The sequence below is a fragment of the Mus caroli genome, chromosome 16 (genome assembly GCF_900094665.2).
Source record: "Mus caroli chromosome 16, CAROLI_EIJ_v1.1, whole genome shotgun sequence".
NCBI lineage: Eukaryota > Metazoa > Chordata > Mammalia > Rodentia > Muridae > Mus > Mus caroli.
The window spans coordinates 53,679,731-53,693,264 of NC_034585.1; the positions used below are offsets into that span (position 1 = coordinate 53,679,731).

Here is a 13,534-nt window from a genome sequence, read left to right on the forward strand (position 1 = left end):
AAAACCAAACAACCCAATCAAAAAATGGGGTATAGAACTAAAGAGAGAATTCACAACTGAGGAATCTTGAATGGCTGAGAAATGTTCAAAGTCCTTAGTGATCAGAGAAATGCAAATCAAAATGACCCTGAACTTACACTAATCAGAATGGCTAACATCAAAACCTCAGGTGACAGCAAATGCTGGCGTGGATGTGGAGAAAGTGGAACACTCCCCCATTGCTGGTGGGATTGCAATCTGGTACAACCACTCTGGAAATCAATCTGGAGGTCCCTCAGAAAACTGGAAATAGATCTACCTGAAGACTCAGCTATACCACTCTTGGGAATATACCCAAAAGATGCCCTACCATGCCACAGGAGCACATCTTCCACTATGTTCATAGCAGCTTTGTTTGTGATAGCCAGATGCTGGAAATGACCAAGATGTTCCACAACAGAATGGATACAGAAAATGTGGTTCATTTACACAATGGAATACTACTCAGCCATTAATGAGGATATCCTTAGTTTTGCAGGCAAATGGATGGAACTAGAAAAATATCATCCAGAGTGAGGTAACTCAGACTCAAAAGGACATACATGGTATGTACTCACTAATAAGTGGACATTAGATAAAAAAAGAAAGGAAGAATGAAAGAGAGAAAGAAAGGCAGAAAGAGAGAAAGAAAGAAACAAAGAGAGAGAGAGAGAGAGAGAGAGAGAGAGAGAGAGAGAGAGAGAGAGAGAGAGAGAGAGAAAGAAACAGTACAGAATATCCAGGATACAATCCACAGAATTCAAAAAGGTTAACAAGCTGAAGGGCCCAAGTGAGGATGCTTCAATCCCACTTAGAAGGGAGAAGAAAGCAATCACAGGAGGGGGGAGGGAAGGGAGAGAGGGACCTGGATGAGAAAGGGGACAGGGAGGGTAAGAGGGGAACATGATCAGGTATTGGGTGGGGGGAGCAGGACTGAAGTTCTGAGGGCCAGCAGAAAGAATGGAAACAAGGAACCTAGGGAGGTAGGAGGTGGGGAGACCCTCCAGAATGTACCAGAGACCTGGGATGTGAGAGACTCTCAGGACTCAAAGAGAGGGACCTTAGATGAAATGCCCTTCAGTGGGAAGAGGAAACTTGTAGAACCTACCTCCAGCAGAGACAGGGCATCAAGTGAGGGATGGAGATGCAATCCCACAGTCAAACACTCTGAAACATAATTGTTCCTGTCTGAAAGAACTGCAGGGATGGAGACTGAGGAAAAGGAGGTACAACTCAAATTGGGATCCAGCTCAAGGGGAGGTCCCAAGGCTTGACACTATTACTGAGGCTATGGTGTGCTCACAAAAGGGACCTATCATAACTGCCCTCCAAAAGACCCAACAAGCAGCTGAAAGAGTAAGATGCAGATATTTCCACCCAACCAATGGACAGAAGCAGCTGACCCTGTGGTTGAATTAGGGAAGGCTGAAAGAAGCTGAAGAGGAGGGTGATTCTGTAGGAGGACCAGCAGTCTCAATTAATCTGAACCCCCGGAATCTCTCAGAAATTGGACCACCAACTAGGCAGCATGTACCAGCTGATATGAGGACCCAACACTTATACAGCAGAGGACAGCCTGTCTGGACTCAATCAGAGAAGATGTACCTAACCCTCAAGAGGCTGGAGGCCCCAGGGAATGGGGAGGCTTGGTGGGTGTTGGGGACATCCTTGTGGAGTTGGGGGTGGTGGTTGAGGAGGAGGTATGGGATGTGGAACTCTCATAGGGTGGACGGGGTGGGGATAAAATCTGGACTGTAAAAAATAAAATAAAAAGAATAAAACATACATTCATGTGTCCTCAGTGGTGTAAAAAATTACTGAGCAAAGAACTGAGAAAAAGGGAACACTCTATTTCACAAGGATTCCAATAAAGATCACAAGAAGGAAAGGAGTAGGAAAGGCACCACCGTAATGGCAGCTATAATAATAATCTGTGGCTGCTGAACATTACTGGGTGGTTTGAAGAAAAGGGTATTTATATCTTTAAAGTATCTCTTCCAAGATAAATATCAACCACAAAGGGGAAACCGGCACATACTTCTACCACTGAGTGGCAGATGCCGCCTTTACCTGGTGTTCAAGGTTGCTCGTGCTGGTACTGAGGCACAGTAACGACACAGCAACGTCATGCATCTCCTGACAGGACACAGGGAGATGGACATTCCGCCACTGTGGGTCTGACCCACACTCACAAAACCTCAAGTTATGAGGTAGACAAATCCGGATTTAGGATCGTTTACAACAGGGTTGATGAGCGCTCATCACGTGATGTCAAGAGAGACACTCCCATCACGTGACGTCACGAGATGCGAAGAGCAAGCACTGTCACCGTGAGGAAGAATGACAAGTGTGGCATGGCTCTCCAATGGGAAATCGGAGTGACATCTACAGCTTCTTTAACTCTACTGTGCTGACGTTGGGGTGCCAGTTTTGGTACACCTGTGCGTTGGGTATCATCTTAGATGGTGACACTGGGGGAACCCAGGGAAGGGGACATGGGAAAAATTGTGCACATTGGAAATTATTTCAAATTAAAGGGTCAAAACATATAAATGAATATGGCTGCTGTATTTATATCTGCCTGCAGCAGGTATACTTGCTCTTTCTAGTTTTGTTGGTCACACTGTGCTCCAGACAATGTCTCACAGTGAGGGAGTGCAGGAGACATCGCCTGACAGGCAGAGAGATGTGAAGAGACCTTAACACGTTGTTGCACTTCCAGCTTTGTTTTCAGCTGTGGCAAAGACCCAACAGGCTTCCATTTCCTCACTGTGGGTTCCCTTCCCGATGACCTGCCTGACAAGGGCTGTGAGCCCAGAAGCTCGCTTCTCTTTGTCTAACCTGACCAATCCTAAATGAGGGAAGTGGGGCTCATCCCAGGCCAGTAAAGGCACTTAAGACCGGAGTCCTTTCCTTGGATGGTGGGGGTTTTGGTATTCACTGTGGAGCCTACTTTTGAGCTTCAGCCCTGCCCTCATGCTTCAGTGTACCTGCTCCATGTGCATGACCGCCTGGTCTCTGCCAGTTTTCTGAGATAGCATTCCTACTTTGCAGCCTACAAGACTGAAGCTCAGAGAGGGAAGTGGCTCAGTGTCTCAGCTGCTGTTTCTTGTCTCCTGCAGAGTCAAAGCAGAGGAGAAAGAGAAACTGTCTGCTCAACAAGACAACACACACAGGCAGAGCTTTTATTATCTGAGGGTATGAGCCCAAAGACAGGCTCACAGTTGTCAAAGAATCCCCACAAGGCAGCCTCAGGGATCCACTGGGTGATGAACTTATCATAATTACGGTGGAGTAAGTTACTGAGTGCTTGCAATATGTTGGCAACTGGACTCTTCATCAGGACCCAGGCTTAGAAAAGGCCCAGCTTCAAGGAGTCTGACTTGCACAGGCTGAACACTCCCATATCTAGAAGCTCAAAAACCTCCTTTCTTATCTAAATGAGAGAAAAGAACAAAACAGCAGAAAGGTTACGATCAAACAAAAATAGTCCTGGTGAACAATGCCAACCCCTGGGGTCCCATGTATTTAGACAGCTGTTGTGGCCAGAATCAGAGAGGACGAAAGTCCTAGTTCTAGGCAAAAGGCAGAAGAGAGAGAGGTACTGTGCAAAACACGAGTTTCATTAAAGTGCCCTTATGTTTGCAGCATCCAGAAGGAAATGCTTAACGTGCCCCAAGGACTGCACAGGGTGCTTTTGGTAGCCCAGATTCCATGCAAAGACCCAATGCAGGATTGAGATAACTGTTAATGGCAGGGACGTAACAAAAATGTCTATGACTACAATATTTTGACACTGTTATAGTGAATTATTCAGATTTAACATTATAATGGAAATCATCAAATCTGGACTCATGCCTCACAGCTAAGTACTTTCTTGTTTAAAAGACTATTCATGGATACAGAGACAACTCCGTGTGTATTTGTGTGTGTGTGTGTGTGTGTGTGTGTGTGTGTTCGCGCGCGCGTGCTTACATGCTCCTTCTCACATATGGGTGCATGCATAGGAAACTAAGCCAATGTTTTTTTTTTTAACTTGAATTAATGCCTATTATAAGTCACCAACCAATTATTATGAACTTTGTTCAGTGTGGGGAAGCAGTTTTATGTGGTAAATTAACTCACAGCATGCTTTAGAGGCGTAATCCCAAGCCTCTTTGATAGTAGTTCTGGTAGGCGATCGACAGCCTTGTTTATTATTACATAACCACTGATCTCCCACCCCCCCCATCAGATTAGATTGAAAAATTGCTCCAAAGTAACATGGTGGGTGGCAAAATAAAATTTCTACATGATGGTTGCAGTGAGCAGTTTTTCATAGCTATATAGGGAGCTGTGCTGTGCCCACAAAGGCACTCCGGCATTCAGTTTGAATCTATGGAGACACAAAAACCCTCCACAAAACAAACACGTCTTTGTCAGTTATGTAGTAGTTTTGTGAAAATGTGGCAAAGCCAGCAGCGATGATCAGCCCCTCTTCCCCCTCTCTGGCCAAAAATGTCTATATGAGAAGGAATGGCAAAGATGACTGTCTGCTCTGGGAGGGATGGGGACAGGACGAATTCTCCAGATCGGCTGGCTTCTTTGAAGTACAGATGTCCTGGTGGGGCAGGAGCCATGGCCATTTAGTGAGCAACCAAGCTGATTCCATACCACACATGGAAAGGATACAGTTACGTGTAAGCGGATGAGACGGCTCTATAGTAGTGACCTCAGCGTTAAAGACAGAAATGATTTCCAAAGTGAGAATGTGTTGGCTTCCCATGTCAAAGGCTTTATTACCGTGTTTGAACTCAAAAGTTCAAATCGGAGAAGAGAAAAGATGAAAGACAAGTGCTGATTACACAGTACCTCGGGAATGTCCATCATTCTCCTCAGCTTCTGATCTCTCCAGTTCCAGTCCAACACCAGAAACTTTAAGGGGTTCAAATGGAGGCCATCTGAAAGACACAGTGAGAGTCGCGGTCGTGAAGCCCCGACATCAGCTTAGTAAAATGGTTTTCGCCTTCCTGATTGCCTCACTTGCTGTCCTCTCCCCCCAGCCGCGGGCCTCTGCACAGTGATGCTTGCCTAATGGGAAACACGTGCAGCAGCTCGCCCCTGCTTCTGAGGACAGAGCAGCCACTCTGGTGAAGCCCGGCAATCCTCACGGGTGGAGGCTGGGGTCTCCATCTTCCTGATTTGAGGACCCGCTTTTCGTGGGCCGCAGAGGAGCTGAGAGCAGCAGACTCTGCAGGACTCTGAGGCAGAGGGGATGGGGAGAAGGATGAGGTTGGGGAGGCTCTTTGATGGGGCTGGTAAACCATGTAAGGACTGCACCCACTCTGCTACGGGCTTTACCTAGGATTACTGCACAGCAAGACTGTCGGAGAGCCAGGTCTTGTGTGCCTGAAGAATCTCTCCATTCAGCTGTTCCCCATGGCCTTTCCCTGTTCATCCCTCCCCTCTCTGCCCCAGAGACTCTTCATGCCTTTTATCATTACGATACTTTTATTTAAAACACTCTCACTGGAATCCTGATAGGAAACTGCGAAAGGAGAACAGGTTGACAGTCTTCCCTTAAAAGAGACCCAGTGCTGGAAAAAGCTAACAGGGAAGCCCCCTCTTAAATGGAACCACCTTTACCCAGAGCTTTAAAACAAGCATTGACAAAATAGCCTTCCTTCCGTGATGACTCAGTTAAAAAAAAGCTACCAGAAGCTTAAAGCTACTTGCAATGATCACTGTTTTATGCATACTTTTAAAAAACTGGATAAAATTCAAATATCAATCCCAAAAGAATGGCAGACAATGTAATACATAGATATTACAAGTGAGAAGCAAATCAATTTCCTGACAAGGAAAGTCCTTATAATATATAAATATTTAAGTGAGACACATATATTTATAACATAAAGTCTCTCTCTCTCTTACACACACACACACACACACACACACACACACACACAAAACAAGCACACTGTAAACATGTGGGATGTAATATGATCTCTGCTCCATACAAATATATAGTTATGTAGAAGTAAGACTGAAAGGCAGTATAGTAGTTATAATTAACAAGAACTTATCTCTAAAGTAACTTATTTTTTATCCACATTTTTTAAAACATGCATTTATTTAGTGTATGTATATTTGTACGTGTGTGTATGTGTGCGCGTGCCTGCATGCTAAGGTGAGTATATACGGTGGTTGGAGGGCAACTTAGAGGAGGAGTCAGTCCTTCTACTGTGACTTCCAGAAATCAAACTCAGGTTCTGTGGCAAGCCCCTTTACCGTCATCTTAGCCATCTTGTCCACCCACTCTGTATCATCTTGCTTTTCTCACGGACTCATAGTCAGAAAGTCTCCATAATTGCTAAATTAAAGCACCACAATTCTGAAGGTGGTTTTACAGATCCCAGTATCGCAGATATCTCTTTTTGTCGTGTTAAGTCATAACAGTAACAAAATGAGTTATAAATACCTTACATGTATCCTAACACTATGGCTAATATATTTTAAACTATCTATCTAATCAGAGTCATAAGTAAAAGCTTTCGTTGATAACACAAATAATCGACAGCTCCTTAACATTATTTTTCTGTATGAAACAGGCTTTCATACTGAAGTGTTCCAACTCTGTAGAAATCTAATCAACATCTAGGCCAGCTTCTTTTTGTCTGTCTCCCTCCTTTCTTGCTCCTATTTTAAATCTAAAAAGGGCCCTGTTGGTAGGTGGTGGGGGATCTGGTGACAGAAAAGGAAATGGCTCTGGAACTAAGAAGACCTGGCCTGAGACTGTGGGAGTCACTCATCTCTTCTGAGGCTCTGTTTTATCCCAGAAAAGTCAGGTCCTAGCTAGCAAGGATGCTCTGGGTACTAGTTAGATAGCACACACAAAGGATGTTCGGCATAACACCAGTTACAAGTAGGAATTCAAAAAATGTTTGTCTCCCATCTCTGTCAGAGACCTCCAGTGTCTTAATTCTTCGCCATCTGTCTGTACAGAACCCTGCAGTTTGTGGGTTTAACTAGCTGCGGATCATTGTCATCTGGAGAGGAATGGCAGGGGTTTTACATGATCCCTCCTGATACAATATTGTATCAGGTGATACAACATCTGACAAATACAAAATAATTCAGAAATAGATCCGACAGAAGACAAGTTCACATTACTGTACAAAAAATTGAAAATGAAGAATGAAATCAGTAAATGTGAACTGGTCTCCAGGCTCTTGTATAACTTTGGCAGCTCGGGTGGCAAGGGATGGAGACCATGAGAAAGGTCAGCACAGGCCGCTCAGTGAAAGGAGCTTTGTCTCACATCACTCAGTGACAGGAGCACAGGTGCCCGGACTCAGCAGGGGACTGTTTGCCTAGCATCCTGAAGGTCTGGTAAGAGCAGGAACTAGGATTACCTGCAGGTCAGCAGGTCTCTGGAATATTTTCTGTGCAAAGCACTAAAAGGGAAACACATGCTGAAAGAATATTCTGGAATATCCCTGTTTTATCTACAGAAGTGATGTTTTCTTTTTTGTTTTTTGGTTTTTTTTTTTTTTTTTTTTTTTCGAGACAGGGTTTCTCTGTATAGCCCTGGCTGTCCTGGAACTCACTTTGTAGAGCAGGCTGGCCTCGAACTCAGAAATCCATCTGCCTCTGCCTCCCGAGTGCTGGGATTAAAGGCGTGCGCCACCACGCCTGGCCAGAAGTGATGTTTTCATTTCAGTCTGTTTATTATCCCATTATGACCAGAATAGGAATCTCTGAGGATCAAGCCTCATTTATCCAAGAAGGAAATTCTCAGCATAGCGGGCTCTACCAGTTTCTCAACTAGCTGATGGGTGAAGCCCGTGTGGAACCCCTTGGCAATCGGCAATCCAGCCACTGGAATCTGACCATGTTCAGTTGGGCAAATGCATTTCAGTGGGCCACAGTCCTCCTCCTGTTTATCTTTTTGCACTGCAAATGTGTTTGCCCAGACTTACACAGGGTAAGGCAAAGGTCTGGCTCCTAACAGGATTCTCACTATCCCCATCTCATACCTTGTTTGACAAGTTCTTTGATTCTCCCAGGAGTCCCCACACCCAGGTGTATCACACGCTTCTGCAGCAACTTTACCTGTTCCTGGACCTTTTCAAAATGGAAGATAGGGAAGAAAAGGAAGAATCATTAAGAAAGAGTAACCACAGGCTATATTAGAGCATTTTATCTCTATGCAAAACCAAACAACCAACCAACCAACCAACCAACCACCACCACCACCACCAAAAAACCACCCAAACCCAAATAGGGCCATTTTTTTTTTTTTTTTTAAAGAAAACTGGTCAATACCCAAGGAATTGGGAAAGAAAGGTCAGCTTTTGTTCAGGAGTGATCAGGAGTGGAGCAAGGCAGAGAGCATGACTGCATAGGTCAAGGGAGCCATGTGGAGACATGAAATGCAGGAAACCTTAACAGTTGTTAGCTGTCATATCAAGAATGGATAAAGGACAACGGTTTCCAAGGAGATTGAAGAGGCTGGAAGGAAATGAGAAGGTCCCAGGAGCCACTGGGGACCACTCACCTCTTATCAGAGCTACAGGCCCTTGCTTACCTTTATATGTTTTGCAAATAATTTCATAACTTTGGCATCTCCTTTGAATGCTGTCAGAGACCTAATGAAAAGGGATGAATTAATGCATTTAATAGATTGTAACAACTTACTCATTTAAGAATTTACAAATTATAGCTTATCCCTTAAAACAATGTTCTAAATGTGGACAGTCATGTTTATATCTTAACACAAGAAGATCATTAGGCAAGTCTGTCTCTATAGTGAAATTGGACTGGGCTTTCAGGCATGCGTGTGTGAAATCACTTAAGAGTCTGAGGCAGGAGGATTGTGGTTATATTAAGACCAGCCTAGGTGACAGAGCAAAATGCTATCTCAAAAAAAGAATCAGAAATGGGGGAAGCCATTTGTTCAAGCCCACATCTGGGTGTGCTTCTGAGCTCAAATTCAGCCTACTTTGGCCTCTTTGGTGATTCAAACATGTGTATCTGCTGTTCTCTAAACAGAATTTCTGTGTTTCAGGTGTGTGGCAGAGAATCTCCCATGTATTTCTGCGTGATATGTCTTTTAAAAAAACCTGGTCACAGGAGGAAATCTCAGAGCAGTAACTTCTGCTGTGACCTGGGGATGCTGGGGTGGCCAGACAGAGAAGCACAGGATGAGCCCACCAGCGAGAAGGACTCATGTCGTAGCACAACGGCCCCCACATTCATACTTTGTAGACTGAACTTCTCTGTAAAATTTCATATGGGAAACAATTCCAGTCTGAGAGAGAGAGAGAAAGAGAGAGAGAGAGAGAGAGAGAGAGAGAGAGAGAGAGAGAAGGAATGAAGGGGAGGAGGAAGGAAGGAAAAGGATGCAGGCCTATATCCTGATCCATGAGGGCAGGAGTGGGTCGTGAAGGAGCCAGGCGATTCTTTAGGTGGCAGCTGTGAGTGGGGGGAACCAGGGACCCTAAAGGGGTCAGTTGTTAAGCCAGTTACCAAGATGAGAGTTATGGGTCCAGCATTAAGGGTTTTTCAAGACACCAAACATCTATATTTTTATATGTCCAATGAATTGAAAATCAATCACTCTACCTACCAACACACACACACACACCAAGTCTTTACAGGGTCTTGCTCTATACCCGAGGCTGTTCTTGAACCTGTTATGCAGGCTGTCTTCATACTTGCAAGCCCCCATTGCTGCCAATCCCAAGTGCTGGGATCACATGCAGGCAGCAGTAGGCTCAGCTTCGTTTCAACATTTTAGGGACCGAGTGCTATGGGCTAAAATCAGCCTAGGTTGCTGACTTATAACATCTGGTATGTAGGTAAGGTAGTCCATTTAGTTCTAGGCATTCAACACTTTAGATCTATCCACAGCAATGCAGATGATCAGTTCTGAGGGTCAAGGCTGGTCTGCTGGTACCTTAGAGGACAGGTTTTATGAAGACTGTTGTGACAGTGGGGCCTCAGACTCGACAAATGGTTGCCCTATGAACAGCCAGATTACAGCATCTGCTCATTTTGTTGTTTGATAGATGTCATTAATGGCGGTACCACGATGTCACCCTGGGACCAGTTTTTATTTTTTAATTTGAACTCACAGGATGCCATGGATCTGGGAACTGAAGTTTCTGAACACATTCTGTCCACAGAGGTTGGGGCCATTTCTATAACCTAGAAGGCTTTACGGAAGGGCTCAACGAACACCAGTTCCAGCTGGCTTCATCTGATCTTCTGGTGTTTTTGTTTTCCTCTTTATTTTAACCACCTGTTTTTCATTTCATGTATTTCTGTGTGTCACTTAAAATTCTGTTTTGAGTTAAAGTGGGTTTAATGAACAAATAAGCTTTTAGTTAAGATTTAGATACTGAAGATAGGGATATCGCTTTCCTTAATATGTCATTATGTTTTGAGAAACAATGTTGACCAGGGGGAACATACTGATATGCAAGACAGTGAGACATACAATCCAGTTTGTATTGCAAGTAAATTCTTAATTACACATAGCATTTTCCACTGCAAGGGTAATGAGGAGAACAACAGGAATCATGGCAATCAAGGGAACAGAAGTCCTTAAGATAGAATTACTAAACGTTGGTCTTTGTGAATAGGCTTTTTTGGTGTGTGTGCCTGTTCAAATGACACTTTGTAATTCATTTAACCTTGAAATGGATCATAACAGAGCTTGGGACAGTTGGTAAATGAAATGTGACCACTCGGTGCTTCTATGCCCCTTAGAAAGGAATTTATATAGAGTAGAAGCTCACATCAATATGACAACTCGTTTTGAAGAGGTCACAGGCAGGCGAGCTTCTTTGCCATTAGCATGTCAATTTGCAATGGGTTCTGTAGTGGTCCAATAGAATGCTGAAATGTCACGTGAGATGCTCTGATTTCAGGGCCAGCCAGTATAGGCGTCTACCCAGGTAGACTGGGTTGCTGAAGATCAGTTATGCAGTTATGTTTGGAGCAGACGTACTTGAAAATTTCACTTTACTGGGGAATGTGGGGTAAGGTTTAATGTGTGTGCTGAGGTGGGGAAAGACGAGTTTGAAGGACTAGTAAAGTTTAACAACTTCTTTTCTAAAACCATGATTCGATTAGTTCATCTAGGAAAACAGATGTTAAGTCACCGTGGAGTCCCCGCACTTGCACTTTAGCATTCTTGACAAAGCTCCTGTTTCAAGACATAAACTTCCTTTGTTTTGTCTCCTGTTAAAGCCTGGTTCCTGTAAGTGCCACCTACTACATCTGTCCTCTGTTCTCTGTAAGCTGAATGTTACACAGGTCCAGTGGAAGGTTTTTTTTCCCCCAAGAATTCATCAACTGAAGACACCTGTAAAAGCCCTTAATAAAGCACCAACTTACCTTTAATACATAATTTTTTTCTTTAGATTTTTGGTCTCTTTGGAATTTATCTTGGTAGAAGGGGTGAGATATGAATCCAACTTTATTTTTCCAGATGGCTAATCAGTTGTTCAACACAGTTGTTGAACAGTCTGTCTTCCTCTGCTGATTTCTTATTTGTCAACTTTTCTGTATGCTACATTGTCAAACGCACCTGGGCCTGTTTCACATGTGACAGTCCCAGACACGGCACCACTGAGACTCTGTAATTCATGGACTGTCTGGAAGGGATGGGCCTCTTCTAAGTGGTCTCTTGTAATCCTCTGTTGGCCATTTTAGTTGTATGTTTTTGAAAAATTTTAAAAATAGTTTATCTAGTTAAACAGAACAAATTTTCTTGGAGTTTTACTTGGAACCTGTGAAATTTGTAGATGATCCCAAGTAAAGCAGGCGTATTCACAACACCGAGTCTCCTCTCTCGAGAACATGGTACCCACTTGAATCTAAGAGCTTTTCCATCTCATGATGCTTCCTGTATGTAGGTTTGGTAAGTTGATTCCCTGGTACCCTGCCTTTCCTTGTTATTTTGAGTTGGACCATTCCGTTTGCATCCTGTCTTTCTGCTTAGTGCCCTCTCATTGCTTATGCCCTTGTCCTGGACAGTGTGGTTCTCCACATGGCAGTGTAACTGGGCCTCTAAAATGACTCAGAGCATTCCTCTGCCCCAAATCCTCCCATGGCATCCTACTTCAGGGCTCACTGCTGCACACCTGAAAGTCCACCTCTGATTTAAGGTTAAGAAGGCTGCGCAGCTCTGCCCTTCGCTTCATTTAAGTCTCCGTTCTAATGCCATCCCCTTTAAAAGAATGCCATCCATGGATATTTCATCCTATGCCTTACTTTTCTTTACATAATGCACTACTGTGTAGGATACTGTCACGAATTGTACTGGCCTGTCTTCTGCCTCTCCAACAGAACGCCAATCCCATAGGGCGGGGCTCTGTTTTACTTGTTGCACACAGAATATAGAGGCGGCAAGTATCAGTTCTGCAGAACGCACTCAGGAGACATAACGGGAGATTTCTGACCTGATCAGCTCCAGGGCTCGAACAGCGGAGCTGCAGAGGATCAGCATCAGGACCGACTTCTTCTCGTTGTGGGTTTTCCGAAGTTTTACCCACTTAGGACAGACTGAAACACAGATCACAAAAACCATTCTGAACACAGCAAAATAGCACTGCCAATGGTGGATATTCTTCAATTGTTTATTTCTTAGTGCTTAAGAATATAAAAACAAAACAAAACAAGAACTGACTGTTGTTACATTTTCTGCTACTTTAGAAAGCAGATAAAATTTATGTTTAATGCTTGAAGACAACGTTGACCAATAGGAAAATTCTGACTCAATTATGTTAGATTTTAGTACAGTTTAGCTTTTTTGCTTGTTTAAAGACAGAGCACAGCTGTAGCTGGCTTGGAACTCAGAAATCCACCTGCCTGGGATTAGAGGCACAAACCACCAAACCCAGCCTATGCTAAATTTTAAAGAGATATCCAGCATGACCTAAAATAGGGCAGAGAATAATGCCTCAAATTCAATATTTAGTTATTATGTTTACTAAATAGGCTTAGAATTTTTAATATTTTTAACTTTTTAATGCCAGGATATTATTCCTATTATAATTTAGGTTTTTATTTGTGAGGTTAAATTCTGAGAAATGATTAATGAACTGAACTGGGTGTCAAGATACCACTGAAAGGCTGAGAGAAGACAGTCAATCTCTCAAAAGTCACTGCATTGCTAGAAACAAGGAAATGATATTGTGATATGAATAATTTAGTTTTTTTCTATTGGTACACAATACAAGCTAAACTATCAAATCAGATTGGCTGTAATAGCTAGGTGTGGATTCTGAACGTGTACACAGAACCTGAAGTTCTCACAGCTCCTACAGACCACAAAGTTCAATTTCCTGATCATTCCAATAACAAGGTCAAGTTCAAGGACTGTTCAGAGGAGGCACTAGGTTAGGATGCCACTGTCTGGGCCCCTAGACTAATCTTAGTATATTATAAACCCCAGATGGGGCCCCAAACCAGAGCAAAACAGGAATACACTCAAACAGTAAAACTGTACATCAGATAATGTGCA

The 13,534-nt window shown here is 43.5% G+C and overlaps 1 protein-coding gene across 4 annotated transcripts in view; it reads right to left on the reverse strand.

Moving 5' to 3' along the window:
- Positions 1-3,175: 3,175 nt before the first annotated feature.
- The window catches only part of Cmss1 (cms1 ribosomal small subunit homolog), a 298,038-nt gene continuing 287,679 nt past the window's right edge, over positions 3,176-13,534 (reverse strand). For all 4 annotated transcript variants that reach the window (XM_021185162.2, XM_029470283.1, XM_029470282.1 and 1 more), the window contains exons 6-10: positions 12,471-12,573; positions 8,588-8,648; positions 8,037-8,124; positions 4,870-4,958; positions 3,176-3,454 (exon numbers count right to left, since the gene is read on the reverse strand). In XM_021185162.2, the coding sequence (XP_021040821.1) occupies positions 3,371-3,454; positions 4,870-4,958; positions 8,037-8,124; positions 8,588-8,648; positions 12,471-12,573 (425 nt within the window). In that variant the 3' untranslated portion in view covers positions 3,176-3,370. The remainder of the gene's footprint in view (positions 3,455-4,869; positions 4,959-8,036; positions 8,125-8,587; positions 8,649-12,470; positions 12,574-13,534) is intronic.